The sequence below is a fragment of the Syngnathus scovelli genome, chromosome 7 (genome assembly GCF_024217435.2).
Source record: "Syngnathus scovelli strain Florida chromosome 7, RoL_Ssco_1.2, whole genome shotgun sequence".
In the NCBI taxonomy this organism is placed as follows: domain Eukaryota; kingdom Metazoa; phylum Chordata; class Actinopteri; order Syngnathiformes; family Syngnathidae; genus Syngnathus; species Syngnathus scovelli.
This window is the reverse complement of record NC_090853.1, coordinates 5,226,546-5,253,503: the sequence shown is the minus strand read 5'-3', so window position 1 is coordinate 5,253,503 and position 26,958 is coordinate 5,226,546. Positions and strand designations below refer to the sequence as shown.

The window sequence follows — 26,958 nt, the reverse complement described above, 5'->3', positions numbered from 1 at the left end:
TATTTTCTTCCATCACATTCACTTAAGTACATAATTGCTGCGGCAGAGCGAGCCAGCTCAATGAGATAATAATATGTTTTAAATGAAGAAAAAGTGAGCTGTCATTCTCTGGGGATGTCTTCAACCCTCTATCCCAATTAAATACCATATTTTGCCTTTAATTCATTTTGCAGAGGAAAATCAATTTTTCTGCCTATTGTTTCTATTTTAATTTCATACCTTCTTGATGGGTTTGATTCTATCTGGCAGCTTAGAGACACCGCTTCTCATACTGATACCTTCAAGCTTAATCGTTTCAGTCTGTCATTCGCACTCTTTATCCCTTTAGTGAGTGCCTCTTGAAAACAATCATTGCTCTGCAAGATTTTTTTTCTACAGCGATAAAAGAACTTTTTCTTAACATTGGACTGACAAAAGTGTATGTATTGGTGTAGTTTGTCTTGTTTTCTTTTTCCCTACAGAAACTTTAAAGCCCAAACCTCTTTCCTTCCTCTTAACCCAAAACCTTTGTCTTGCCCCTTCACCTAACTCTTATGAAGAGAAGACAAAAAAAATCCCCTGAGAATTGGGAACGTACTCAACTTGTGATGTCGTAAGCTTCTACGCCGTTTAAGCTAGCTCTTTAGCTAATGTTTACTAACAACTCCTTTCCTTCCTCTTAACCCAAAACCTTTGTCTTGCCCCTTCCCCTAACTCTTATAAAGACAAGACAAAAAAAATCCCCTGAGAATTAGGAACATACTAAAGTCGTGAGCTTCAACGCCGTTTAAGCTAGCTCTTTAGCTAACGTTTACTAACAACTCAGAACATGTATGGAACATCAAATCCAACCACGAGTGTCGTGACATTGAAAGGACGAGATGTAAAGTCTCGTACTTGGATTGAACCCAACTCTGTCTTCTTCATAAGAGTCTCATATCTTCATATCATAGCTCCTGAGAGGAATCAACGACCACGTCCTTTCCCCCTGCTCTCCTTTCACAGGGTCGTCTTTTCTTTATGTGCTAATCACTCTCACTCACGCTAACCCATGCTAATATTGTAAATTTTTCATGGCCCTAAACCTTCAAGTGACAACCAGCATGCAGAATTTTGCCATCGCCTTAGCATTCCTCCAACGTCCCTTCATCAACTCAACTTAATAGAGGCCATATCGGGGTGGCAGTAGGCTGTAAAGTTTCCTGATGGCAGTCAGAATTTACATGTGTTTGTGTCCTTCCCGCTACAAACTGCGAAGATGTGAGCGTCCTAGCCACCCGTATGAATATGAGGATGTGTCTTCCTGGGGAGCCGGCACTCGGTGTGCTTTATTTTTTTTCAAAACGTGCAGGAACAGTTACGAAAGGATCTGTCCCTGATGTGAGCCCAGCATGGTGGTTGCATCCAGCAGGATTGGCCTCACGCCGTGGAATGGTTTTCTGATTGAATTCTAAATAGAAACTGGGAAATAATTTGAAATGTACCTTAGGAAACACATTTAATTGTGGCGGGAAACTGCGATTCCATTTGTTAGGTTACGGATTCTAGTTATTGATCTGACTCCAAATTGCGATCAACACTTAACACATAAATTGCTATGTCCTAATCCACACACTGGCGCACCTAACAATTTTGCGAGTTCGTTCTGTCAAAGAGAAGACCAGTAGATCAATCAGACCAAATTTACCAATTATTTATTCCTGACAGAGCGCACTAATACAGGCCTGGGTCCCGGGTCCCTCACACTAAAACTCGTGCGTTTTTGTGACCACCAAAAGACGACACATTCTTCCGGGTTGCCCAGTTTTAAAGAAACACAATATGAATATTAAAGCATGCAAAATATTGTGAGATGATTGGTCGATGGCCATCTCCTCCCCGGTCCAGGTGTCGCTGAGGTCAGACAGTTGGGTTTTTCCCTCGTAGGCCGGTCTCATAGACGTGCTGTTGTTCTTGTTCCTAACCGACCTTGAGATGATCTCCTCCGGTACTCCCTATCCGGGCCTATTCCACAACACTTTGAAGAAAACAAGTTCATGCAGTTTGTCTGCACATTCCTCGCCCCCCACCAATCCACACGTGCACTCTAATACTAGATATTATATTAATATGATTATAAGTTTAACACAAACTTAAAAAATATGTTTGCAAACTCCCAAAAGCACATTTCCCTTTATTCCCTCTCATGACCTCATTTATGAGGTCATCACCCGTTACCCTAGCAAACAGCTACCAGCGCGCTGTCGATCCTTCCTTCCCCCCGCTGCTCATGTTGAGTCACCAGGGCATATTGGCCCATCGGTGGCAACGGGCCAACGGTTTTCTCGATCAACCGGACAGTGAGTGACCTAATACATGGAATACAACAACAATCGCATAAAATCATAATTGTAATAAAAATAGCTACAGCAACAAGCACAGACATGATGAGGCCTTTCCAGCTTCCGAACGTTTTCATCCAATCAGACCAAATATCGGTGTGTACGCCTGAATGATCTTTCATCTTTTTGTTCAGTGTCCTCAGTCCTTCCAACGCCCTGGTCAGTCGGCCTCCTGGTGCCGTGTTGTTTGGGATGAAAGTACAACATGCATCACCAAACATTCCACACACACCATGTTCCTTAGCTAATAGCATGTCCAACGCAATTCTATTTTGGAACGCCATTAACGACGTTGCAGCCAATTGTTCATGAACTGCGGCGAATGATTCAGCTGTATAATTACCCAGCCGTTGGACATTGTAATGAACGTAATTAATACGGTCTACATTTTTATTGGGGGTGATCCATAGGAAGATACTTTCGAATCCCGAGGACACTTGATTAACGAGTTTATACTTATCTGGCACACCCCGGGGCACTCCTATAGTGTCAATATATGTTGGATCGTCGTCGCTCAACCACGGGGGCAAAATGTCTCTTTTGGCTCGCTTCAGGAGCCCCGCCAGTGGGGACTCCAGGTTCCAATTGAGATTCTGTATTTCAATGGGGACAACCACCACAGGCATTATCAACGACACGAGGGCACAGATACCTGATGCATTCTTCGGCAAGCGATCCTATAATTTGTCATCTCCACACCACAACCAGATGTCACTGGTCTTCCTCTGCTCCTTCCATCATTGCTGGGTGAATTCTGGCATGTCCTGTTAAAGCTTGAAAGCAAGTGAATTTGGAAAAAAAACTTTGTATATCACAATTACAAATTGAAACCTACTCACCCATTTCTATTTTACCACTCCCCCCTTTTGACACATTCACCCAATGTGTCATTACGTATCAAAAGGAACCTGCAAAGCGTCCCCTCTCATCACCACACTCATTGTAGCCAGGCCCGCGGAACCTCTAGTTACCATCTGGGCCCCGGGACCATCACCCCAAGTCCTTGAAACTTGACTGTCCACCACACACACTCGGCAACACAAACAAAAATCATCGCACTCCTGTCAGTGAGCTTATAGCCCGGCTGACAGTGGACATTTGTACACACAAAAACTGACATCAAGTATCAAAATTAAAACAGTCATAAAATGAATCCTGGCGCCCGCGGATCATGTCCTGAAAACCACGTTATCAACAAGTTCATCATAAAAACCAAAAGGGCAAGGGTTAACATATTCTTGTAAATCCAACACAAACTTTCCACGAATGCAATCGACAACCTGCAAGAATGAAAACAAGTTACGCAAGCAACGCGCAATCCGCTCCTTGGCTGGTGGCTGATGCTGCAAAAAAAAAAAAAAAAAAAAAAAAAATCAAGTCACACAGAAAAACAAAGCAGAGCGTGCTATTGTCGCAAACACGTTCAAGCGTCAAACAATTGGTCACTGTCCACCTAGTCCGTCACCCCGTCGGGTGAGCTCAATGTCGTCACACGTCAAATCGTCCAAAGTCTTGCTGTTCGATACTAGTTCTGTCTTGTCTGACCATATCACTGAAATGGGCCTTCTCCATCACATCGTTTTGTTGTCGATGGTGCCCCTGATTTGATCATTGAGCCATGGTTCCGGTCAGAACTCATCATTTACCAGTTCCAGACCCTCCAGTCTGTACCACCCCTTCAGGTGAGAGGAATTTTATCCTCAATTGCAAACACATCACCCCAACTTCAGACCTCTCTGGCCAATCATACTGCGCACACACAGTCATAGATGATCACATGCGCACACACCCATCCACACACTCGCAGACACACACATCCGTCTCTATCACTCAGCTCTCCTCCCACACTAAGCAAAGTTAGTATGTTAGTGTGCAGGCAAACATTGACTCCTAATAGTAACTCTTCACATTTGGACATACTTGTCAACATGACCTATTGTAAAATCTCCAATTCAATTTTCCATAAACTCGCCCATCAGATTCATCGCAAATTGTCATATATGTCTATCTGGGGGGGAGACGACTGTGGGACCCGCGTGTCAGGGGAGCCTCCATAACCTCAGATTGCTCCTACAAACTCGATCTCTATTAATTATCCTAATTAAATTCAATAAAGATGGGTCCGACTATTCCCTCTGGATTTTTACATCATCATTTGGCTCTCCCCCTTTTTCCTGTTGTCTAGCTCAAATATGTTTCTCAGTCTGCTTCTCTTTATTGCCCCTCTTGGCGAGTCTAACTCGCCCCTTTTTCTCTTCCTAAAAATCCTGCCTGTCACACCATCCAGCACCTCTCCCTAGAATGGGCAGTTTTTAATGTAATTTACGTCATTGCTGTCCAGATCTTCTATCCTCAATCTCCCTTGCTGTCAATCCCTGTTAAAATGCCAAAATGCCCCTGTTCCTCTTGACCGAATCCACTTTAGTCCAAATGTCCTATTCTAAAATGTATCTAACTCGACTTCTACTTCTTAAGCCTGACGAGCCAAAATATCAGATCTCGCTCTTGTTTCTTACCGTTTTAGCTTATTTGTTTTATCCAAATCTGTTCAATCTCTGACTATGATGCTTTTCTCTGTAGCTCTACGCATTATTCAATTTTTATCAAATCTCCTCAGTTCTGTCAAACTCAGTGCACAATGAAGCTCCTGTCCACCTTGACCCGAGCTCCACCCAGTTTGGTAACGCCACAGCAAGGAGTGCGATTTGGCCGTCGGACACTTCCAACACCCCTGCGTCCCAGAGGCCACACAGAGTGTCTTCCATGCCTTGGTCCGCCTCTTTCGGCCAACGATATTGAGGCCGTTTGATAGGCTGCGTCTCATCCATTTGGAGATCAATAGGGGCCACCGAATGACAAAACCCGACATCAAATGGACCCTGGGACCAAAGTGTGTCGGGCAAGGCCGCCAGCATTACTTCAGCGTCCTCATGATCAGTTAACTCCCTACCGTGTGTGCGGGACACCATAATCTCCTCCAGCAATCCTGTGTCTGCCATGGGTTGTTTAATTTGGTATGCATTCTGAGACTCAGACCAGTACAAATTAGGAATGTGAGTTTTCCGCCAATCAGTCTGTTGCAACAACTGCTTGACCATTGAGCCCAATTGTCTGGCCTCGTGTCCTGGGGCAAGAGCCAGCGAAATGTGTGGCACCCCTTTCTCTGTCATTTTGAACCACTGCATTTGTTCATATGTCAATTCAGTTGCCGCTGCGACTCCCTCTTTACCAATCAAAATGCACGATGAAGTTAAATCCCACATGTGCCCTTCAATTTCTTCAAACAAATCCCGATATACATCATCACTTTTTCGGTCATAAAATAGAGTGCAATGCAAAGGATCAACAGGTGGGTGGTATGGCGCCAGTGAGCAGATCCAGGCTTCCACAGTAGGTAGGTCGAGAACACACCGCCACCAGCAGGGGTCTCTGGCTCCAGCCTGGCCCAGTAGATGGTTGCAGTTTCTGCTTCTGCCGGTAGGGGCGCCATCAGCCACTGACCATGTTGTTGTAGCTGCTGTGAGCACTGGATGCTGATGCCATCTGGAAATTGAATAATCACTCCCTTTGGCCCACACAGAATTCTGGCTTGAACGGCTGACAGCAAGTCCCTTCCCATCAAATTGATCGGAGTGTCTGTGGAATGGATGTATTTGTACCACAGTCTACACCCTGTCCGGGTGATCACAGTTTCAAGTGGTTTGGTAAAAGGCAGAGTACGTGGTTGTCCCGAGAAGCCGACTAAAGTTGTTGTTTTCTTTGACAGTGAGGATACAGGAAGGGCAGTGTTTATTGATGAATAAGTTGCTCCTGTGTCCACCAGCATCTTCACAGGTTTTTCTTTCCACTGTCACATGAAGCATTGGCTCCGCCGGGCCACTGCTTTCCTGGCTCCCTGGGCAGCCCTATTCAAATTGTCCACACCAGAGATCATCATGTTGGTAGTACTGACCTCCGTGCGTTTGTGGGCGGGTGGCTCCGCGCGGTCGATACTGTGGGCATTCTTTTGCCCAGTGGTCGGTTTCGCCGCAGATGAAACATGCGTTGGGCGAATGGGGTTTGTATGCTGCCCTCCCCGGGTAAGCAAGTGCACTCCCTCTGTATCCGCCCCGGAACTGGCCCCTTCCGCGCCCCACCACCTGAAGAGCCTGTGACATTTGCATTTCCTTTTTCTGTGATTTAGACTGTTTAGCTTCACCATGCATTTTTGCCAACTGTAATTTCAACAACTGTTTAGATAATGCGTCTGTCTCGTTTTCAACTTTAGCTTGTGACTCAGTGAACATTCTGCAGTGATGCAAAAGATGACGTTTAAATCGTTCTTCGGCACAAACCAGAATGTCAGGATCTGACATTAGCTGCTTCTTCACATCTGGCGGAAGTCCATCCAGCAGCGCCGTTCGGAAGAGCACCTCTGCCTCGTGCGTGAGAGCCGGATGTCGACCTGTGGTTTCAATCCAACTCTCCACACATGTTACATAATGTTGTGCAGGTGACATTTTCACATCATAAGGAAACATAGTGGGGGCCAGATCGGTGGGTTGTGGGAAAGTCAATTTAATGTTTTCAAACAGGGGCGCTGCTACTTGTGGCAAGGGCACCTCCCTCCCCAGTCTCGCTGTGCCTGCTGCTTCCTCAGTTGCCTGCAGTTGCACCAGGGAGCATGCTCCTGCCAACATCTGGCGCATGTCACCGAGTGTACAGCTCTGCCCACTCATCAGAGCCAAAAATTTGTTCAGCCACACCTTGCCTCCTCTGTGAAGTGGGGGCATATTTTCCATTATCGTGGTCACATCACGGAGCACCATGGGCTCGTAGTGCTGACCGCCCGATGTGGTCACCAGCGGACACATCAATTCATTTTTCTGCACCTCGGCCTGTGTCATCTGTCCCTGACCACTCCGCAAATTATATTTTCTCCGTGTCTCTCTCTCTCTCTCTCTCTCTGTTGCCCATTTTAACATCTGCGCTTCCTGTCTACGCTGCTCATCGGCTTGATCAATTTTCTTTTTTAGCTCCTCATTCTCGGCAGTAAGTCTATGCCAGCTTTCTCCTTTCGTCACATTGGACGGTTGAAGGCTCAGACCGGGGGTGGAGGTGTCCACGCGGGATGTGTCCACGCGGGATGTGTCCCCCTCCCGGGCCCGTCGCCTCTCTTTATTTACTGCTTGTTCAATCAATTGTACAATACTCTGATCCGCCCTTTCGCCTTCGCCCTCGACATCCACTACCATCCTGCCACCCAGCGTCACCACCGGAACCATTACTCCGGGGTCGCCGTACGGCAGCGGTCCAACATAGCTCACTCCGAGTTTCGGGGCACTCGGGTGTGTCACATCATGCAAAGATGGATAAATGCCCTTGTATTCATTTCTTTCCTTGTCTATTTTCACCGCTTTCTCTACCCTTCTTTCTCATGCTCTTGTTAGCCTGCCATTGTCCAAATCAAAAATGTTTTTTTCTTTTAACTGTCTTTATTTGAACCTCTAAATCGCTCGTGTTGCTAACCTAACCTAACCTTAAAGAAAGGACAAACAGATTACTCCCAATAGCTCCTCATTATTTACGAGTTAGCCCCCCTTTCTTGAACATTCTCTGATCCATGCCGTCTTCCTCCTCACACTGTGTGGATGCAGCACACAGGGTGTGCACATAAACGCACACACCGAGCGCGCACACAACCGCACGTACACACACACACACACACACACACACGCATACGCACGCACGCACGCACGCACGCACGCACGCACAATCCATCTCTCATGTAGCTTCTTTGCCACTTTCTATCGGTCAATACCACTCACAATTTGCGCTTCCACATCAGCATATACATTCCTTCAATCTCACTGCTTCAAACATTCACTGAGAAACTCACACTGTCCCTGCCCCGCCCGGGCTATAGCACCCCCCGTGCGAGAGGGTCGCGGCATCAATGTTGACTGGTTACAGGCTGGCCATTTCCTGCAACAATCATGATGCCGGCCCACCGCCCGCGCGAGCATAGCACAGGCCCACGCATACAGCCCAGACCCGCGACTACGCGCGAGTGCAGGCTCGCCCATCAGTCTCAACCTCTCAAAGGGCAGGCCAACTTTGCTGTTGCGCCCTTCACCATGTTCACATTCGACATCTTTCAATGTCTTCTACACAACATTTGTTGTCTCTTATTCTCATCCTATCAAGCCACCGTTCTAGTAACTTTCTGTCACACACCTTATTTTCTCTACTGCCACACCTTGCTCATCTTAGTTTCTCTAACCAACTTAACTTAAACACACCATTCTTCCATAGAACACACATCACTCACACACACTCATATACACACCCACTCATGAGGATCCTCTGCGCGCACACTCTCTCTCCCCCCAATTTGGTTCATTTTGGATGTTTTAGCGGTCTGATCTCTCACAGGAGGAACTGTTACCACCGGATATTTTTTGAGGAGGCCTCACTTCCCCTCGGGGATCTCTTTATTAACCCCAGCTATTTGAATACGATCGTCACCGCACCCTTGTCCGCCACGACGAAGCACTAGGTCCCTGACCTATCAGTAGTACGCGTAAGTCCCTGACTTTACCGTACACGTTACACACGTAAGTTCCAAACTTATTCACCGTATGTATCTTAACTTCATGCACACCTTATTTGATCTGAACGACAGTCTCCTCTTAAATTTCCTCTTTCAATTTGCAGCATTTCGACTTATAGTAACAGGTATTCTGCTTACCTTATCGGTGATGAGCTCAGGGTTTAGGAAACGTCGTACCAGCTCAACGTTGTGCGCTTATTCCAAACGGTTCGCCGACCGGGAGACAGTGTCCCTGACACTGTCCGGTGTCTTGGCTAAAGACCACGAGTTGTCAATTACCCTTCTCTTGACATCACGTCCGCGGTCACCAAGAAATTGTTAGGTTACGGATTCTAGTTATTGATCTGACTCCAAATTGCGATCAACACTTAACACATAAATTGCTATGTCCTAATCCACACACTGGCGCACCTAACAATTTTGCGAGTTCGTTCTGTCAAAGAGAAGACCAGTAGATCAATCAGACCAAATTTACCAATTATTTATTCCTGACAGAGCGCACTAATACAGGCCTGGGTCCCGGGTCCCTCACACTAAAACTCGTGCGTTTTTGTGACCACCAAAAGACGACACATTCTTCCGGGTTGCCCAGTTTTAAAGAAACACAATATGAATATTAAAGCATGCAAAATATTGTGAGATGATTGGTCGATGGCCATCTCCTCCCCGGTCCAGGTGTCGCTGAGGTCAGACAGTTGGGTTTTTCCCTCGTAGGCCGGTCTCATAGACGTGCTGTTGTTCTTGTTCCTAACCGACCTTGAGATGATCTCCTCCGGTACTCCCTATCCGGGCCTATTCCACAACACTTTGAAGAAAACAAGTTCATGCAGTTTGTCTGCACATTCCTCGCCCCCCACCAATCCACACGTGCACTCTAATACTAGATATTATATTAATATGATTATAAGTTTAACACAAACTTAAAAAATATGTTTGCAAACTCCCAAAAGCACATTTCCCTTTACATTACACTGATATTTCAACTCTCCCTGTGAAACATATGGGAGATTACAAAAGTCTTTTCAATCACGCATCTGAATAAAATCCTAATTGCCACCAAGTTCCTGTCTGTTTTGCTTTTTTTATGGCTTTTGGTGTCTTTTTGTCCAACAATTGTGAAAATACAAGTGGTACAAGAAAATGATTGTGATTATTTAAGGCAGGGGTGTCAAACTCTTTTTTTTTTTTCGCGGGTCACATTGTAGCCATAGCTTCTTTATGGCCATTATGACTGTCAACCCAAGTAAATGTATGAGCACCTCATATTAAGCTACAAAACAAACTGACAAATAACTCGTTTTCAAATCAGACGAGTAAAAATTGGTCAAATATTTTTTATATATAAAAGTGAAGACAATTTGCAATTCTAGTAATGACACACGAATTTGATGCGCAATTTATCTTCGTGGGCCACATAAAATGATGTGGCGGGCCGTATCTGGCCCCCGGGCCTTGAGTTTGACACCTGTGATTTAAGGGGATCTTATTCAGCCAGTTTCAGCAGTAATAGTAAATATTTTGTCTGTAATGAATTTGATAACTTTATTTTTCATGAACATCACTCTCTCTCTCTCTCTCTCTCTCTCTCTCTCTCTCTCTCTCTCTCTCTCTCTCTCTCTCTCTCTCTCTCTCTTACACCTGTATCATATGATCAGATAATCAATCTTTAGGTATTGCGTAATGATCCTCATGATTTGGATTAGGGGTGCAGGTAGACATGCAGGACCCCCCCCCCCTAAAAAAAAAACTGAATTGCCCACCGCTGCTCTATAAGGTGACACAAATGATTCCTTTTGTTTGTGCAAGTGCGTAAACAAAACAAGCTCTTTCAATAAGGGAGGATGGAGTACTTCGTCTTGCAGAGCGTCTTAATACCACGCCTCAAGCATCAGCCACATTTCCGGTGTTTAAAGCGCATCCTTCCAAATTTAATTTCCACTTAATACCCATTTAATTTCCCGCTACATTACCACCTCCACTCAGCCACTGATCTACGGCAGGAAAACGTGTCCACTTTGTTCCCCGCTGATGCCATCACAAGAGTGCGCGTATATTACGCACGTTTGAGCGGATTGGCGGAGAATCAGAAGAAACGGAGACGCGGTGAGGCAAAACGTACTGAGCGTTCTTCCGGCAAGCGTGCACATTAAGCATTAGGGCTTCGGACAGATCTAACCCCGCCTTCTTTTGCCACTTGCTCACTCCTTGTCTTCAGCATACGCCTTCTCAGTCAGTCAGTACGGAAGGTAACTCCGTGCGTAAAAGCTGCCCCTTGGATGCGCTCTGCCTCTCACCGAAAGTATTCCTGGAAATGCATTTTTAATCATCAACCTGCTCACGGTTGATGTTTCAAATCGGGCTGATTATTTCTGTGGCTCTTATTGTCATTTCGTTTTTTTTCTAAAGTGTTTTTCTTTTGTTTTTTTTTAATTCCAAACGTGCCCGATGCCTCCTGCGGGAGTCGATGCAACCACTCGCTCCTGCGTGAGAGCGCTCGACAACGTGCAAAGCAAATGAAGGCGAATAAAGTGGGGAGTTAATTGCCAATGCTGGATTTAAACGAAGGCAACAGAACACAAGCAGCGACACAGATCCGCTCAAACTTATGGCGTGAAGGTAAGATTTACAAACTTTGCCTTTCAATCATGCTATCCCTACATATATCGTCTAATTGAAGCTTTTTGGTCAGGTTCGGACGCTTGGGTTGAGTCATTTAATGACGATATTAATTAACTCATATTAAGTGATAAAGGTGCATTCATCACTACGTAGTTTTAATAAATATCCAAATATGAGTAAATGGCTCCACTGCTTAAGAGAGCTGTGGTGAGAAGCATTTTCCTCTCATGGTCAAAATACATGGCAAAATATGAAAAATATCATCCATCCCTAATTTGCAAACAGAATTTTTCTTGCCTACATCATGATACTGGCCACCTCTGCTAAATCGCTCACATCCTTAATTGAACACATCAGGGCAGTGTTGTGTTGTCTGAAAAAGTGACTTTTAAGGAGCTTGTGGGTTGAATGATTTGAATGTTGTGTATATATAAATATATAGTTTTTAGAAATGCATAATGCAGACCATAACAATTGCATAGGCTGGCCATTTACAACCCACTGTCCATAGGTTGCCGACCCCTTTCTTACTGTATTGATATTGGCTTTGTATGTGCTCACTAATAAGCTTGACGTGTGTTTGCAGCCTTGCAGAAAGTCAGTGTGTGTTTGTCGTGTGGGTAGTGTCTGAGAATTAATTGCATGTGATGCTGCTGAAAATGAAGTCAACAGTGGGGGCATTGTTGAGTTTAACCTTTTTTTCAAAGAGAAAAATAGAGTCACATTTTTAATCAGATGGGTGATGTTGACCTTCAGACTTCCAGAGCCATCAGGTTTATTCTATTCCGAGACTGTAATAGGGAAGCAAAAAGAGCAAAAACTGCAATGTGAACAAAAAATGGAGTATATTTTTGAAAATAGATATCTTTTGTGAGCAGCTGTTCTGGCTCTCAAATTGAAACTGTCATTAAGAAATTATGCTTGTTAAGCTGTGTTTGGTAAGATAAGGTGAACACCTCGTAAGCACTTAGTGCAAGTGAAAATAAGGCCAATGTAATAGCCGCGTGCTGGATATGAAAAAAGGATGTCCTGTAAATTTGCTTCCCAGTTGGAGTCTTCAGTATTGGCCCATATGGATCCTCACAACTGATTCAGCTTTTTTTCCTGTGCACTTATCAAGCCATGCAGATGATTTGACAGAAATAGCTCCAGTGAATCAAATCTCCTGGAGGGGTTCTGACAAGGGTCTGTCTGAAAGGCATGTCCGCTCCAGCTGCATTTGATTCTAATCAGCTATTGATAACAGGAAGCCAACTTCACGTGATTTTTTTCATCTTTATTTACACGAGGGTCGCATCATGCTGTCTTGAAGTGATTAAAAGCTCAGGCATACCACAATGGCTTGAGTCAAATCACTTTCTGCAGCTGGTCAGTCAATAGTGACATTTGAATTGAACAAACTGCTCTCTTGGGAGACCACGTGTCTTCAACCCAACATTAATATGTCATGGATCATATTTAATCACATAAGCATTGATCTATTAGCAAATCCACAATAGGTGTACCTACTGATGTGTCCATAAATTTGCATCGTCATGTACCCGATCCTTCATCCTTCACTTTTTTCACCTTTCTAAATGTTCCCCCACCTTCTCCCTGGATTCACTGCAGCTCACAATGTCATCTGCAAACATTGTAGTCCAAAGGCATTCCAGGCTAACCTCATCTGTCTGCCATCACTTTTGCAAAGATGAAGGGGGCTTAGAGGTGATCCCTGATGGAGTCCCGCTTTCACCTCACACTTCTATCGCATTGACAGCTCTTTTGCATATCCTTGTACTACTTTGTCATGCAGTATCACAAGTACACTGTACATCACCGATGTCAAAATATCGTCGTATTTGTAACTACGCTTCATCAGTGTGAGCCTGGTGCGCAAAAAAAGATTTTATTTGGCCCAGGATGACCCCCAAAAAGGCAAAGGGATGTAGACAGGAGCTTCTCTGACCTTTGCGTGTGCTTCTATCAGTATCATCAGGACACAGGGATGAAATACAGAAATACTACTAGGACTGACCCCTAAATAACAGAATGTGTAACCCCCCCCCCCAAACTCTGTTGATAAAGTTGTGTCTGTGCTGCACATGATTCATACAAGTAATTTTTGGTATGCATGGGAAGTGTTTTTGCTTCATCTCGTGTTGTTTTTCACAGAATCTTCCTTATTTTTAGCACTCGTTATAATTGCCCCCACACACATTTTGTGCGCCTACATTGTCACATGATAAGATGCCCATATGCCTCACATTGTCTAAAAACATTTGAAGTTAACTAACACCTTCCTTCTTTTATATTTAGAAGGTCTGAATAAAATAAAAATAAAAACATCCAATTGCTGGCGACACCTCATCTTCACATGGCTTTTTGTACATATTGATAGTGATGGTGTCAAATTATTAGGAACATATTTTGCTTTATTTACAACCCTTGTAGTGTTAAATAAGTCCAATATTTACAATCGCAAATCAATGCCTTGCAATAGTGTTTAGAATGCTCGTCAGTGGATTTACATTATGGATTTAGATGTGTCTCGTTGATTTCGCAGCACTTTCCCTATTAGTACCGTCAACCATAAAAAGTCCATTTATGCATTTTTAAAGCCAGGGATTACCATTATGGTCCATTACGGTCCATTGGAGGCGTTCCGGAATGCAAACTAGCTTAAACGTGCAAGGTCATTCCAGTTTTTAAAGAGATGGGATTTATCATCGGAGAGTATTTATGGGTGTCCGAATGCGACTCACATTCTGAATATAAGAAATATATAGAGCTTTGATAAATGTAAGGTTAAAATGAGGAATGTTAGCCTACTTTTCCTCAGGAAGGTGTGCAAAGGGAAATAAAAACGCAGTCCGCTTGAGGAGTCCAGATTGTTAAATCAGGCAGGATGATTGCAGCACATGAAACCTGACACACGGGCAAGATTGATTTCTCAGCTGGCTCACAAGCGCTGAGTGAATCACTTGGTTCCGCTCACAACGTACTGTAAGTCAAAAGGTCACATTTGGAAAAAAAAAAAGATCAAGTAAGGTGATGGGTCAAGCTGCTGGGCTACGCCGGTCGGCACGCCTCACTTCAATGATAATTTTCCTAGCCCTTGTGGCAAAGGTCGGATATTGCTTGCGTGGTAGGTACTAAACGACATTTTTACTGAAGTCTTTGACATTTTACTCGAGAGGATGTGAGTTGTTTGGTGAGCACAGGAGTCTTAGCTACTGGTTGCCTTTCCTTTCAAATGGAAGATCTGTGCAGCATGGTTCAGGTGGTAGAGCAATTCCCTGAAAACACAAAGGTTGTGGGTATGATCCCGAACGTGCCCTTAAGCAAGATAGTGAGCTCCTAACGCTTCATTACCAGTCGGTGACTGAAGGTCAAAAAACATACTAGCTTGCAAAATGTGGAAAGAGATGTTTTTTTTTTTTTTTGCGTGAATACAAATACTCCAAATCGACATTTGAGTCATTTGATTTAAAAACAAATGAGATGCTGTCATGGTGTTGTTCCTTCTCTGTCCTGTAGGTGGTAGTATCATTACCAAAGTTTTAACACAATCAATAAAAATAACAATAAATAATAAACAATTTAACTAAACAAGTTCTTTAATTAGCAAAATCTATCAGTGGTATCAAACATGTGGCTTGGGGGCCATTTGCGATCTATATGATGATATTCTGCGGCCCCCTTGACATTTAATGTTCGTTAGTCTTTTGTGTTTTTTTTTTTTTTTTTCTTTTATGGGCTACTGTAATTCTGGCTAATGACAGCTTTCAGCGAAACATAATCCTGAGTTACTAATGATTGAAATAGTGGATTTTTTAAAAATATTTTTTGTGGAATACTCGATGCAGCCCAAACTCACCCGCTTATAGATTAATTTTGAGACCCCTGATCTAATAGGTACTTTTTGATGAACTTGGGTTTGATAGATTCGGTCAAGCCCAACGAGCTAACTCGGCGTCAAAAGGCGATCAAGCTAGTATACGCTATCTTTATTGCTTCGGCGCAAAAAAAACCAAAAAACGGCTTCCTTATTGTATTTGCAGCCACTTTGTCGCGATTGCTTTTGTGTAGACTGCATTCTTGAAACCACTTGCAACCCATTGAGACAGACATTGTGTCCAAGAGCCAAGCATCATCTACCGTTTTCATGATTCTATTTATGTTATTGAGCAAATTACCTTTTCACTGTTCAACGTGTCAAGTGTTGCTTCGTAGTACGCTAGTAAAATATGTTTTTTGAGCAACAATTTTCCTCCTGTGGCAACCTAGGCAAAATGACAGCAATTGAAGAAATGCATGAAAAACTTAAACTGCATAACTAGAAATGACATTCCTTTACCAAGAAACTGTCTTCTCATTTACGCTTTCAAGAAAAGCATAAATATAAGAATAAAGAAATTGCCTTGGCAGGAAAATCGATTCTGCATGAAAAAAACTGTAAAACATTCACATTTGAATACCATTTTGCTATGGCTTGTCATAACCATAGTCGTGTTTCTAATTGGCATAATCCACATGGAATAAGATGATTCTAATTAGTGCAAGAAGGACATAAATGAGGGGACGGATTAGCCGGAATGTCACGTTGGGGAAATAGGATTGATATAACGGCTGTCGTAATCTAATTTGGATTCACCCACAATAAACCTCGTCACGCGTTGTAAGCGACTTCCAGAAAGCTTTCAAGTGGATATAGAGAGACGGAACGAAAAAGGCTGAAAGTGTATCGCTTCATCTACAGTCATCATAATGGTGCAATGTTGAGTCACCTTTTGTTTTTTATTTGCGTTTGCTTCTGTGCCAGACATAAAAATAACTGAGTAATGAGTTGACTCGCCCGGTCTGTAGGGCAAGGAGAGTTAGCCACTCTTTTTATTAATGAATGTGTAAACATCCATTCAGTTATAGGTCCAGTGTTCCATTTTTTAATTCCTACAATCCTAAAAATGTATATCAGTAATATAACGAAAATTTGTGGAAATGTGAATATTTACTTTGCAAGTAACAGTGTGTGCCTCTATTTCCACCTGTAAAATTTTTTGGTTGGGGCCACTGTGCACTTTTCAAATTTGTCTGGAACCTTGCAGCTATTTTCATGTTTGAAGTGTGCATTATTTTTCTCGTGGTTTGAGGGAAAACTCCATGCGCCATGATTTATCATTTAAATTCATTGAATCACAAATACGTGTGGATGCACAAATCCAAGTTCATAAACAAGACATTAGCATAAAAAAATGAGTATATAAAAAAAAATTATATGTAAATTTGAATGTCCTTTCAATACAGTCGCAATAGTTAACTTTTAGAATTACCTCAAATTGCGAAAAAAAAAATGATTTGGCTCTTTTTGTTTGATAAAGAACATAACTAGATGCAAATAATGCTACGTGAGATTTACCGACAGTCACGACAGTGTGCATCTTTTCTTTTGTGTGTGCTCCTGTGTGTGTGGAATGGAAAAACATACTCGTGCGTGAGAAGCCGCCTCACATGAGACAAGATCGGTTGTTAGGTTGGAGCTTTCCTACAACCTAATGAGACTGATGGAGGCTCTCTTGCTCTCTCTCTCCTTTTTACCCTCTGGCGACCTCTGAAATCCAGAAATGCACCTCAAATTTAACCTACGGTCCTTGTCGATTTTTCTTTTTTTTTTTTTTTTTTTTTTTAATAAACGTGTGTTCTCATGAAACATCCAGGAATATCTCCAGTGTTTCATTGGCTTTCATCACGTTGTGACACTACCTACTGTAGAGAACAGTCGGTCCCCTGCCAGCTGTGAAATATTTTTATTGAGTGGCGTTTCTGTCATCATAGGTTATTGCATATGTCAGTCAAATATTGGACTGAGTGGCTCCAGCCATTTCAAAAATATATATTATTTTAAAATAGCATGTCCTTTCTTTTCAATGACAGGTTGATTTTTAACATAATGCTAATGTGTTTTTCTGCATTGGCCATTGGGAATTTCCGGAGATTTTCTATAAATACACTTTATATACATTTTAGAGTGAAACCGCTAAAAAAGGTCATCTATTACCAATTTTTCAAAAACCTTTATATCCTCTCCCTGTAATTTCTAATCAAACGCTTGATGTGAAAATCTTTAGAAAAGTCAATGCACGTTTTGAAATTTGACACAAAAATGTTCGGTAATGACAAGAGCACAGAGAAGAGGGTGTATAATTGCAATGCCAGGATAGTGACACAGTAATTGCTCAAACTCCAATGCGCAGGTTTATTTTGAGCGCCAGTTAATGTCATCGCAGTTTCCACCTCCACAGCCAGCCTGTGGAACATAGCGAGGTAATTGTGAGTTTTTTCCGTATATGGCGACAAAAGAGAGGTTTCTGTAATAGAAAAAAAAAAAAGATTTTACAAGATAGTCATTGACTTTTTCCAGCATTGATGACTTTTGACTAGGCGATTGAGATGCTAGCCTGATAGAAAACTAATTATCTAATTATCGCAAAGCAAAATCAACATGTTGACGGTATCAGTCAGTGGTTTTTCTGTTGCTAGAACTCAGGAGAACATTTTATGTTGATGGAGCTTTAGAGTGTGACCAAAGTCAATCCTCACCTCTTAGAACTATAAGCCTATTAACTTATTGCCTACACAGTTTCGCAAAAAAAAAAAACATTTACTGTGAAAAAACTGCTGCTAGAAATAAATAACCATGACTGATTAAAAGATTAGAATAAAAAGCTTCAGGTTTGCATAAATACATTTTAAACACGGGGCAAAACTGCACAAAATAGTCTTATAATGCAGAAAATGAAATAAATGTCAAATTTCATTTAAAGAATAGAGGCAGAGGAGCTCAATAAAAAACAATGCCTTTTGGAATAGGAACGTAAAGGTGTTTTATTTTCCACAGCGAAATTACTAGCAATTCAGGCAATGAATGCATTGCAATTAAAGACAGTTTCTTTCAATGAGGTTTTATGGCAGAGCAGCTCATTTTGAATTATGACACCATTATTGTGTTATTGTAGCAGAGGGGAAGCTATCCGTTGATGTTGCAATAAACTCAAGTCCTCGATTGTGCACATAACTAAGATGCATCCTAATAGATTACACTCACAAGCCACAACATTAGGTACGAGCTTGGTGTCAAACATAAGGTCCGAGGGCCAGATCCGGCCCACAATAAAATTTTATGTGGTCCGTGTGATGATGTGGGTCATGTTTCTTGCAAATCTTCTTGACTATTAACAACACTGAGATGAGATATTGCAAGATTTTTTTTCATACGTCAATTTTAAATCAAATTGAAAAATAGTTGAACAAAATTTATTGGCGTTTGATTTCCAAGCTAGCTAGCCATAACCTTTTGTGTATATGTGATAGTCAATTATATATTTATATGGGTTCAAACTTCACATACAAGAGCTGTCAAAAATATGTTTGGTAAGATAGTGATAGCGAATATTTGTTTGGACGTTTGTCATCACTCTCTTCAAAACAAGAAGAATCAATTCCATTTAATTGACCAAATTCTTAATCACTCTTTTTATGTCAGCCGTAATTAATAAACTGTCATGAGCTGTCTAGAATCAGGATACATGAATTATTCAATGGAACTAGTTTTGTTTTGCTGTGAAATAATCACCCCACCCGCCTGATCGACTGTCGGAAAAACTTTTAACAGTTTGCACTTCGGTGTAGAAAAGAACGATTACAGTCGCTTCTTCATTCTTCGCTCGCTGTCAAAAGGTCACATCCAGTTTCTATTACCTTTTAGAAAGTGAAATTCTCTCCACTTTTATCTGATGAAACAACAAAAAGTAGTTATTGTGAACACGACAAACATCCTTTCATGTGCTTATCGTAAGGTCGGAGAAATGAAAGCCCGGTCGCTGGAAGTGCGGTGAAGTTAGATAATGCTTCCCGCTTTCATAGATCAGCCGGGGTCACCGGGGAATAAGTGCGCCCGCTCAGATGCGAGACCGAGCATTGTGGGTAAAAAAAAGTGAGTGTAAAGATTTCGCTCATAATGCTGAGGTTACTTGACCCGGTCGAGATTCTGTTTAACTTGCTAAACGAATGAGCTCGCCGCATTTGTACTGTATAATATGTGGTTGTGTATCTTTTTTTGAAAAGCGCAACTATCAGTTTCACTCCCAAGGCCGAATCTGAATTGCCGCTCGGCACAATGTAATGAAATTGATCCATTTTTCCACATCGCTCAGTGTGATGCTAACTACTGTTTTCAAATCTGACCAAACGCAATTTACTGCACTTCATAAGGCGTGCTTCGAATGCAAAATCATTTGTTTTTTAATTTTCTGCTCACAGCGGGCTCACAGTTATTGCATTAAAACTTTATCATTTGGTGTCACGCTTTTAAGCAGCTCGTTATTAATAAGCATGAGTGTAGCTTTCGCCTCTTTCAACAGATACATCCCGTCAATTGACGCTTTTGGAATTGAGGTCGGTGGAGGGTGTACAGAATGGATGCTTTAAGGTCTATTTGTGCGAGATTGGATTTGCCGGAGGGAGGGTTGCTTTAAAGCGTGCATCCATCCATTTTCTATATCGCTTATCCTGCTCAGGGTCGCTGGGAGCTGGCGGCTGTCTCGGATGACTGTGAGGGAAAGGCGAGCATGTTGGTTGCCAGTTAATCGGAAGGAACGGCTAACTGTCCATACTGTCGCCGAGTGGCACAGACTGCCCCCCCCCCCCTCCCTCGGTTGCTGCGTCATTCGTAGGTCATCAGAAGGTGAATGAGGAGACACTGTTATAGCATGATACAAATACATTAATCATTTGATCTTACGTAAAGTGAACTTGAAGTCAGTCATTAATCTAAATGAATTCTAAGTCAAGTTAAAAGGATATGTTGACCTAATATTATTTAGTATTTTAATTTGTCTTGGAAATTTACATAAAATAGTGTGGTTAGTTTCATGATTTTTTCATCATTTTTTATTATTTTTTATTTTTATTTACTGAAGACAAACTAACTGTGCATTATGATGTATGAGTATGAGGTGCCTAAATTTGTGCTTTTTGTCATGATAGTAACTTGATATTACCAAGATGCTGGGCGAGGCTCTAATCTGTGACCACTAATTTAAAAAAGGAATCTGAATATACAGACGCATGAGTGGGGCTGTGCTTTTTCTGGCTTAATTGAGCTCATTAGGGACACGGATGATCCGGTGATTATCGCAATTGACTTTGAGCAAGAGGTGGGGGAGGGGGGGAGCAAAGCACCGTGGACACCAGCCATTTGCAAACAGTATCAGTCAAAACTGAAAGTTATTATAATATCTTGGGAGAAGTGATTTTTTTTTTCTGATAGCAAATTATAGTTTCTGCGCTTTCATTGCTGCAATCTCAAGACAATCAAAATATCGAGCTATCTAATTGCGAGCCATTTTTTCGCTTGAGTTGTTGGAGCCAAAACAAAAATCTAATATTCTCTTCCTCTTTCTACAGTCATCATCATTTATTAACCTTTTGTAATGAAGAATAAACGAACACTATTAGATTGTGCTGCTGTAGACAGAACATAAACGGAGCATTTTATACAAAGTCCAATTTGTAACTCATAAGTCTCTTTTATACAGCAGCTAATTAGCCGTAGAATGTATTTATTGTAAAATAATTGCCTGCTATGGTTTCCCCTTTGATTTGAAATCGTTCCTACTTGTACTTTTCAACTTTTATACTGTTTATTTCCTAAACTTGAATTATTCCCCACTGTTACCGGATTCTTTTTTGTGTCAACTCGATTGACTGATAATTATATAGAATTATTATTGTTGTTGTTGTTCCACTCAGTGGCAATATTTTTGAGTTTGAGAATTTGCATTTAAACGACATCTCAATTGTGTTGCTATATAAAGAGGGGTGATTATTTTTCTATTTGTTGACTTTGTTGTTTTCTCAAATGGGTTTGTAATGGTAGAAAACAATCATATTCCTATGAATAAAAATCAGTGCGATTGAGTTGACTTGCGATTGAAGTCATCCTTTGTCTTCTATGTGTTTTTGTCAACTTTAATCATTCATACAATTTTTTGTATTTTGATGTGTTTTTTTAACCAGAATTGCTGCAGGCTGCTTTACACCCCCAATTATATTGTGGCCATTTTATGTTATCGTGAAAGCTTACCGGTGAAAGCTTTCATTTGCCACTTTATTGACTGGCTTCCTCATCTCCACTTCACACAACACCAGGGCACTCGGGGAGTTGAGAGGATAAAAGCTGGCACGCAAAACGCAGCCCCGCTGGCTTCTATCCAGGGTTGCAACCTTTCTGCTTACATCGCGGCGTCCACGTAGTGGAAGAGTCACAAAAGAAACTCGGGAGACAGACTTGTCATCATTGTCAAATACTCCTCATCTCCTTTTGAAGAGGGGGTCTGCTTGTAAGTTCATACATACATTGCTAAACCAACTTTAACGATGTTGCTAACCAAAACAGCAGCACAGAAACTGATTTTGTGTAACGATGATTAGCATTCTAATGTATAATTTATCTACACTCTTTTCAAATGGACGTCTCATTTTTGGGGGGGTCTTGTTGTAAGTTCATACATACATTTAATTAAATAGCTAAACCAACTTTAACGAAGTTGCTAACCAAAACAGCAGCACAAAAATTGATTTTATGTAACAATGATGATCCAATGTATTATTCATCTACATTTTTTTCTGTATTTAAATATTTGTTTTCACTTGGCACTTTAACGACTGTGATTTTGAATATGTTTGAAGATAGTTGCGAGGGTTTAGTCCATTCCAAGCAGTTGTCATTTTTTTTTCAGGGATTACATAGATGTGAGATATTCATTGATTTATGTCAGGAGGCTGACTTTTTTTTTTTTTTTTGCATGTGACAGCTTCCCAAGTGACAACAAAATGTGAAAGTATTCTCTTGTTGTGCTGTCAAAGCAGGAAATGTCTCATTACAACTCTAAAGAGATTCAAATCGGCCTGCTAATCAATCTCAAAATCTAGCAGACAACTTCAAAGAGGGAATTGGAATGATTTTATTGGCTGTTGTGCCCGCTCACAATAGCCAAAATCCCCCGGACATTTTGTCCGGTGATCAAAAGAGACGAGAAACGATCCAAATTTGACAGAAAACAATGATGAGTTGCCAAAACGGATTTCAGGGATTGACGTTTGCGTCGGCCATTTTCAGTCAACACAATTGGCAGTTGTCAGCGGTGGATTAGAGTAGATACGTCGTTGTGTATTCATGTGGGCCTCGTGCCTAATCGTGTTTGTGATACTGCGGCAAAAAAAAAAAAAAAACTTAAATATCCATTGTCATTGTGTTTGCCAAGTGGTGATTACACTCTCAGGCTGCTTCCTAGCGCCTCTTTCTAAACACTAGCAAAGGATCACTGAGCCTTCCCATAGCACAGGACTACTTGATGAAATGTTTACAAGAAGGCAAAATTGATTGTTTTGTTGCCGTGCGTGTGTATTCAGGCCAACACCGAAACAAATGTCGAAATGCTTTCATTGCTTTTTCCCCATCAAAAAAAATCGTGTCACCTTTGAATGGTAATTTTACATGTGGGCGGAGCCTCTGCATCTGAAGAGACGGAGGCTGCAAAAACACCCTGGACTGATTGACAGACTAAATCGCTCTGTCATGTGACATGTAATTGCTTTGTAGGTCACACGGGTGACAACAACAGTACTGCGTGGGATGGCTCTCTAATAGTTGGATCAAATGAATTGAAACACATTAAATGTGCCAGATTGCAGTCGAGCGTGTAGGAGGTTCGAAGCTGTCAAAATATCGATGGTAAAATGATATGCTGCGTTGCTTAGAGTAATTTAATGCACAATTTATTTATGCACACAAACCAGTGCTCAATCCTTGATTATGAGAAAATAAATAATAGTAAGGACACAGATTATTGTTATCTAACTACTCTCATTAATTTTCTTGCCTCCTTCCAAGTGTGCTGCATTGTGGCTTCATGCAGAGCTGATTTAATATTCTGTAGGTAACTTGAGCTGCTGGTTTAATCAAACAAACTGAATTAATAGATTGCTTAAGGAGACAAATTAAAACAAAATCTCTCTTTGCTCCCTGCAGATTTTATATCACGGTTGTGTTTTGGCAAAACCTAATTGGGTGTTTGTTGCCATCTCAGAAGGGATTGCCAACATCAACTTTTTGCTTCATGTCGATGTTGGCCGTATTGGGCGACGGCTGGGGTTTTCCAACTTCAAAATAGTTGCACAAGAAAGTTTTATGCACAGCACCTTGGTGCTAATGAGACAAATAACAATGGAGGAATGCGTCTTGTAGGTGGAGCTGTTTGAAAGGCAGGGCAAGAGATTTTTTTTTTTTTTCCAGGAGCAGACATAAATCAAATTTGAAGAACACAAGCTCAAAAAGGAGCTGATTTCCTTTCATTTTCACTATATAACTCATTATCACAGTCACCAATAAGCATTTTACACCCTAAGACCCGCCCCTTTTCATGCATTAGCCAATCACAGTGCTCACCCCCCTCCCTCTTTGGTGTTTATCTCATTTTGAGTTAATTTAGCAAACCAGCTCATTTATGCATGATCGCCAACAACTTCACTCATGTGTGGAGCAGATGTTTGACAGCAGCAAAAAATATGTAGTAATAGTAACGCTACTGTGGGCTGCAAAAAAAAAAAAAAAAAGATCTCTGCAAAGGGAATGCGATATTCGTTTCCTTCCCACAGTGGAATTAAAAAGCCACATGGCAAGGAGGAGAAGGGGTTTCTTCAATCTGTCAGTGGAGCAGAGCATGCACCTTGTTCCTAACCCTCAGATTGCAATGAAATCATAACTTTCAATTTATTTCTGTAGGGAAAAAAAAACCAGACACTTTTATATATTTAATATTATTATGCTTTGGAACTGTTAATTTCCCTTGTGGATGAACGAATTCTCTCCCTGTTGAACCTACAGGGTTATTTGTCATCAGCAGGTTGAGCAAAAAGTACTTTGGCTAGTTAAGAGAAGGTCAAAGTTCACTTATAAAGATTGAAGAGCATGTTAAGTTCATCCTGAAATGTCACCCCAAATGTGAATCACCTTTTGTAGTTAATGTGAAGACTACATGCATTTTACCTCATTAAGGATTTTTGACATGCCGTTAGTAGGTGCTGCTGTTTTGGTTAGCAAAAGCATTCAAATGAATGAGAGGGAAAAACAGCAGCTATGCGGCCAGCGGTTTCACACATACGCAGAGCAGCAAAATAAATAAGAATGGACAGCACGGGGCATCTGCAGGCTACATCTACAAACTGGTCCCCCAGAGCACATCATTCTTGCTTCACTCACTCACTTAGTCTTTCTTCTCTTTGTTTCTCTGCAGAAATTATGCCATCTCTCCATGCACCGAGGCAGCCTCCTCTGGCATTTTCTCTTATTAAATAGGCTGATTACGCGTTTAGAAAAATGCAGTCACACATGCGCTCATGCACACACACACAAACACACACATGCACACTATTGCAAAGTGTGGACGTTGGCTTCATTATGTCGTCTTATTAACATATAGCGTGTGAGGGGGCTGATGCGATTGTCTACCCTTTCCTGCATTTGCAATCCCAGACATGGCGAAAGATACACATTTTGACCGCAACATTAGCCACACATGTATTTATAGATTTTCGTAATTACTCTCTTTATTATTGAGGTTATAGTTTGTGCTGCATCATATCGATGGCTGTGTAGTGAGCCATTTAAAAAAAAGGTTACAGTGGGGAAAACGAGGATTTAATGTACCACGGATTTTACACGCTTGGCCACTTACAAGGAATGTAAAAACAAGAGAAGAAAATGATAGGAATATTATGAAATAATTTGTATTTTGTTATTGCACTGAATTTATTTGATCACCTACCAACCAGCAAGAATTACGGCTCTCATGGAATTTTATGGGTCCTAAATATAATACTGCACACCTGAAAAATGGGCAAGCAATTTAGATAACCGATTGTGTAAGAAACTCCAAAGGAGCATAAGTGATGTCAAGCTCAATTTCTTATTTATTTATTTATTTATTTTTTAATTGTTTAATTTAATTTAATTTACTTTAATTTTATTTACTTTAATTTTATTTAATTTAATTTTATTTTATTTTATTTTATTTTATTTTATTTTATTTTATTTTATTTTATTTAATTTTATTTAATTTTGTTTTATTTTATTTTACTTATTTATTTTTTTCTTAGAAGGAAAACGTTCCAAATCAGCAGTACTTGCTCACCACTGTACAAAGTCATTCAAGTGAAGCATGTCCACCTGATGGAGCTCCACTTGTGACACTTTCTTGGAACTTCTCCCAAGCTCCATTTTCTCTGAGTTTGTGTGGCTTAAATGAAGTCAGTTTTCTATATGGTGTCTATTCAGTCCTCATTGATTTCCTACAAAGAATGCTGCCAGTAGAAATTCGCCAAGTAGCCATTCGTGAAATTTCAATCAATGGCATCTTATTGTCTTTCACTGTGTTTGCCTTTTGTTGCCTTTGCTGCGTGGATGTGTTTTATACATTTTGGCCTTGACCCGCGGAGATGTTACCTTTTTTTGTGTGTGTTTGCGCAGAGCATTATATGTTTTTTCCACACCATCCTGCTGGAGGTTCGCCTCAGGCTTTTGCGATATCCTCCCCAACCGCAGCGGGTTTCTATTGTTGATCCTTCAGGCATCATAATATTTTTAATGACGTTAGAATGACACCAAAATGTGGTGTTTATGAAGGATTGCAAATGCTTTTGTTGTCTCTTTGAAATAATATTGACGTAACAATCATCATTCAGAATTCAACAGTTGGTGTTCAAAAACCTTTGGCCGTTTTCTAAAATGTGTCGGTATAGTGATGAGTATAAAAATAAAATAGCAATTTTGTATTATATATCTGCTTTTTTTAGAACTATAACAAATTTGGGTTCATTCACTGTGTATTGTTGGCAACAAGTGTAAAAAAAAATGCTTGAGTGGATATGAGAGATAAGATTTAATAAATTTTTCCTGTTTTTGTGATGAGTCCAAGCGTGGGCAAGATGGACCTGAAAAAGAAAATCGATAATTCAGATATAGAAAATTATTAACATGTTTCTAATTAAAACTGCTAACAGCTGCTAAACTTAGAATTTAGCCGTTTTCTAAAATGTGTCGGTATAGTGATAAGTATAAAAATAAAATAGCAATTTTGTATTATATATCTGCTTTTTTAGAACTATAACAAATTTGTGTTCATTCACTATCACAAATTGTGTATTGTTGGCAACAAGTGTAAAAAAAAATGCTTGAGTGGATATGAGAGATAAGATTTAATTATTTTTTCCTCTTTTTGTGATGAGTCCAAGTGTGGGCAAGATGGACCTGGAAAAGAAAATCGATAATTCAGATATATAAAATTATTA

General features: G+C 41.1%; 1 protein-coding gene across 1 annotated transcript in view; it reads left to right on the top strand.

Annotated features, from left to right (window-relative positions):
* The first annotated feature begins 10,608 nt into the window (after positions 1 to 10,608).
* drd2a (dopamine receptor D2a) overlaps positions 10,609 to 26,958 on the top strand; it is a 74,644-nt gene continuing 58,294 nt past the window's right edge. Inside the window, exon 1 of the mRNA XM_049726957.2 lies at positions 10,609 to 11,568. Within this exon, the coding sequence (XP_049582914.1) occupies positions 11,499 to 11,568 (70 nt within the window). The 5' untranslated portion in view covers positions 10,609 to 11,498. The remainder of the gene's footprint in view (positions 11,569 to 26,958) is intronic.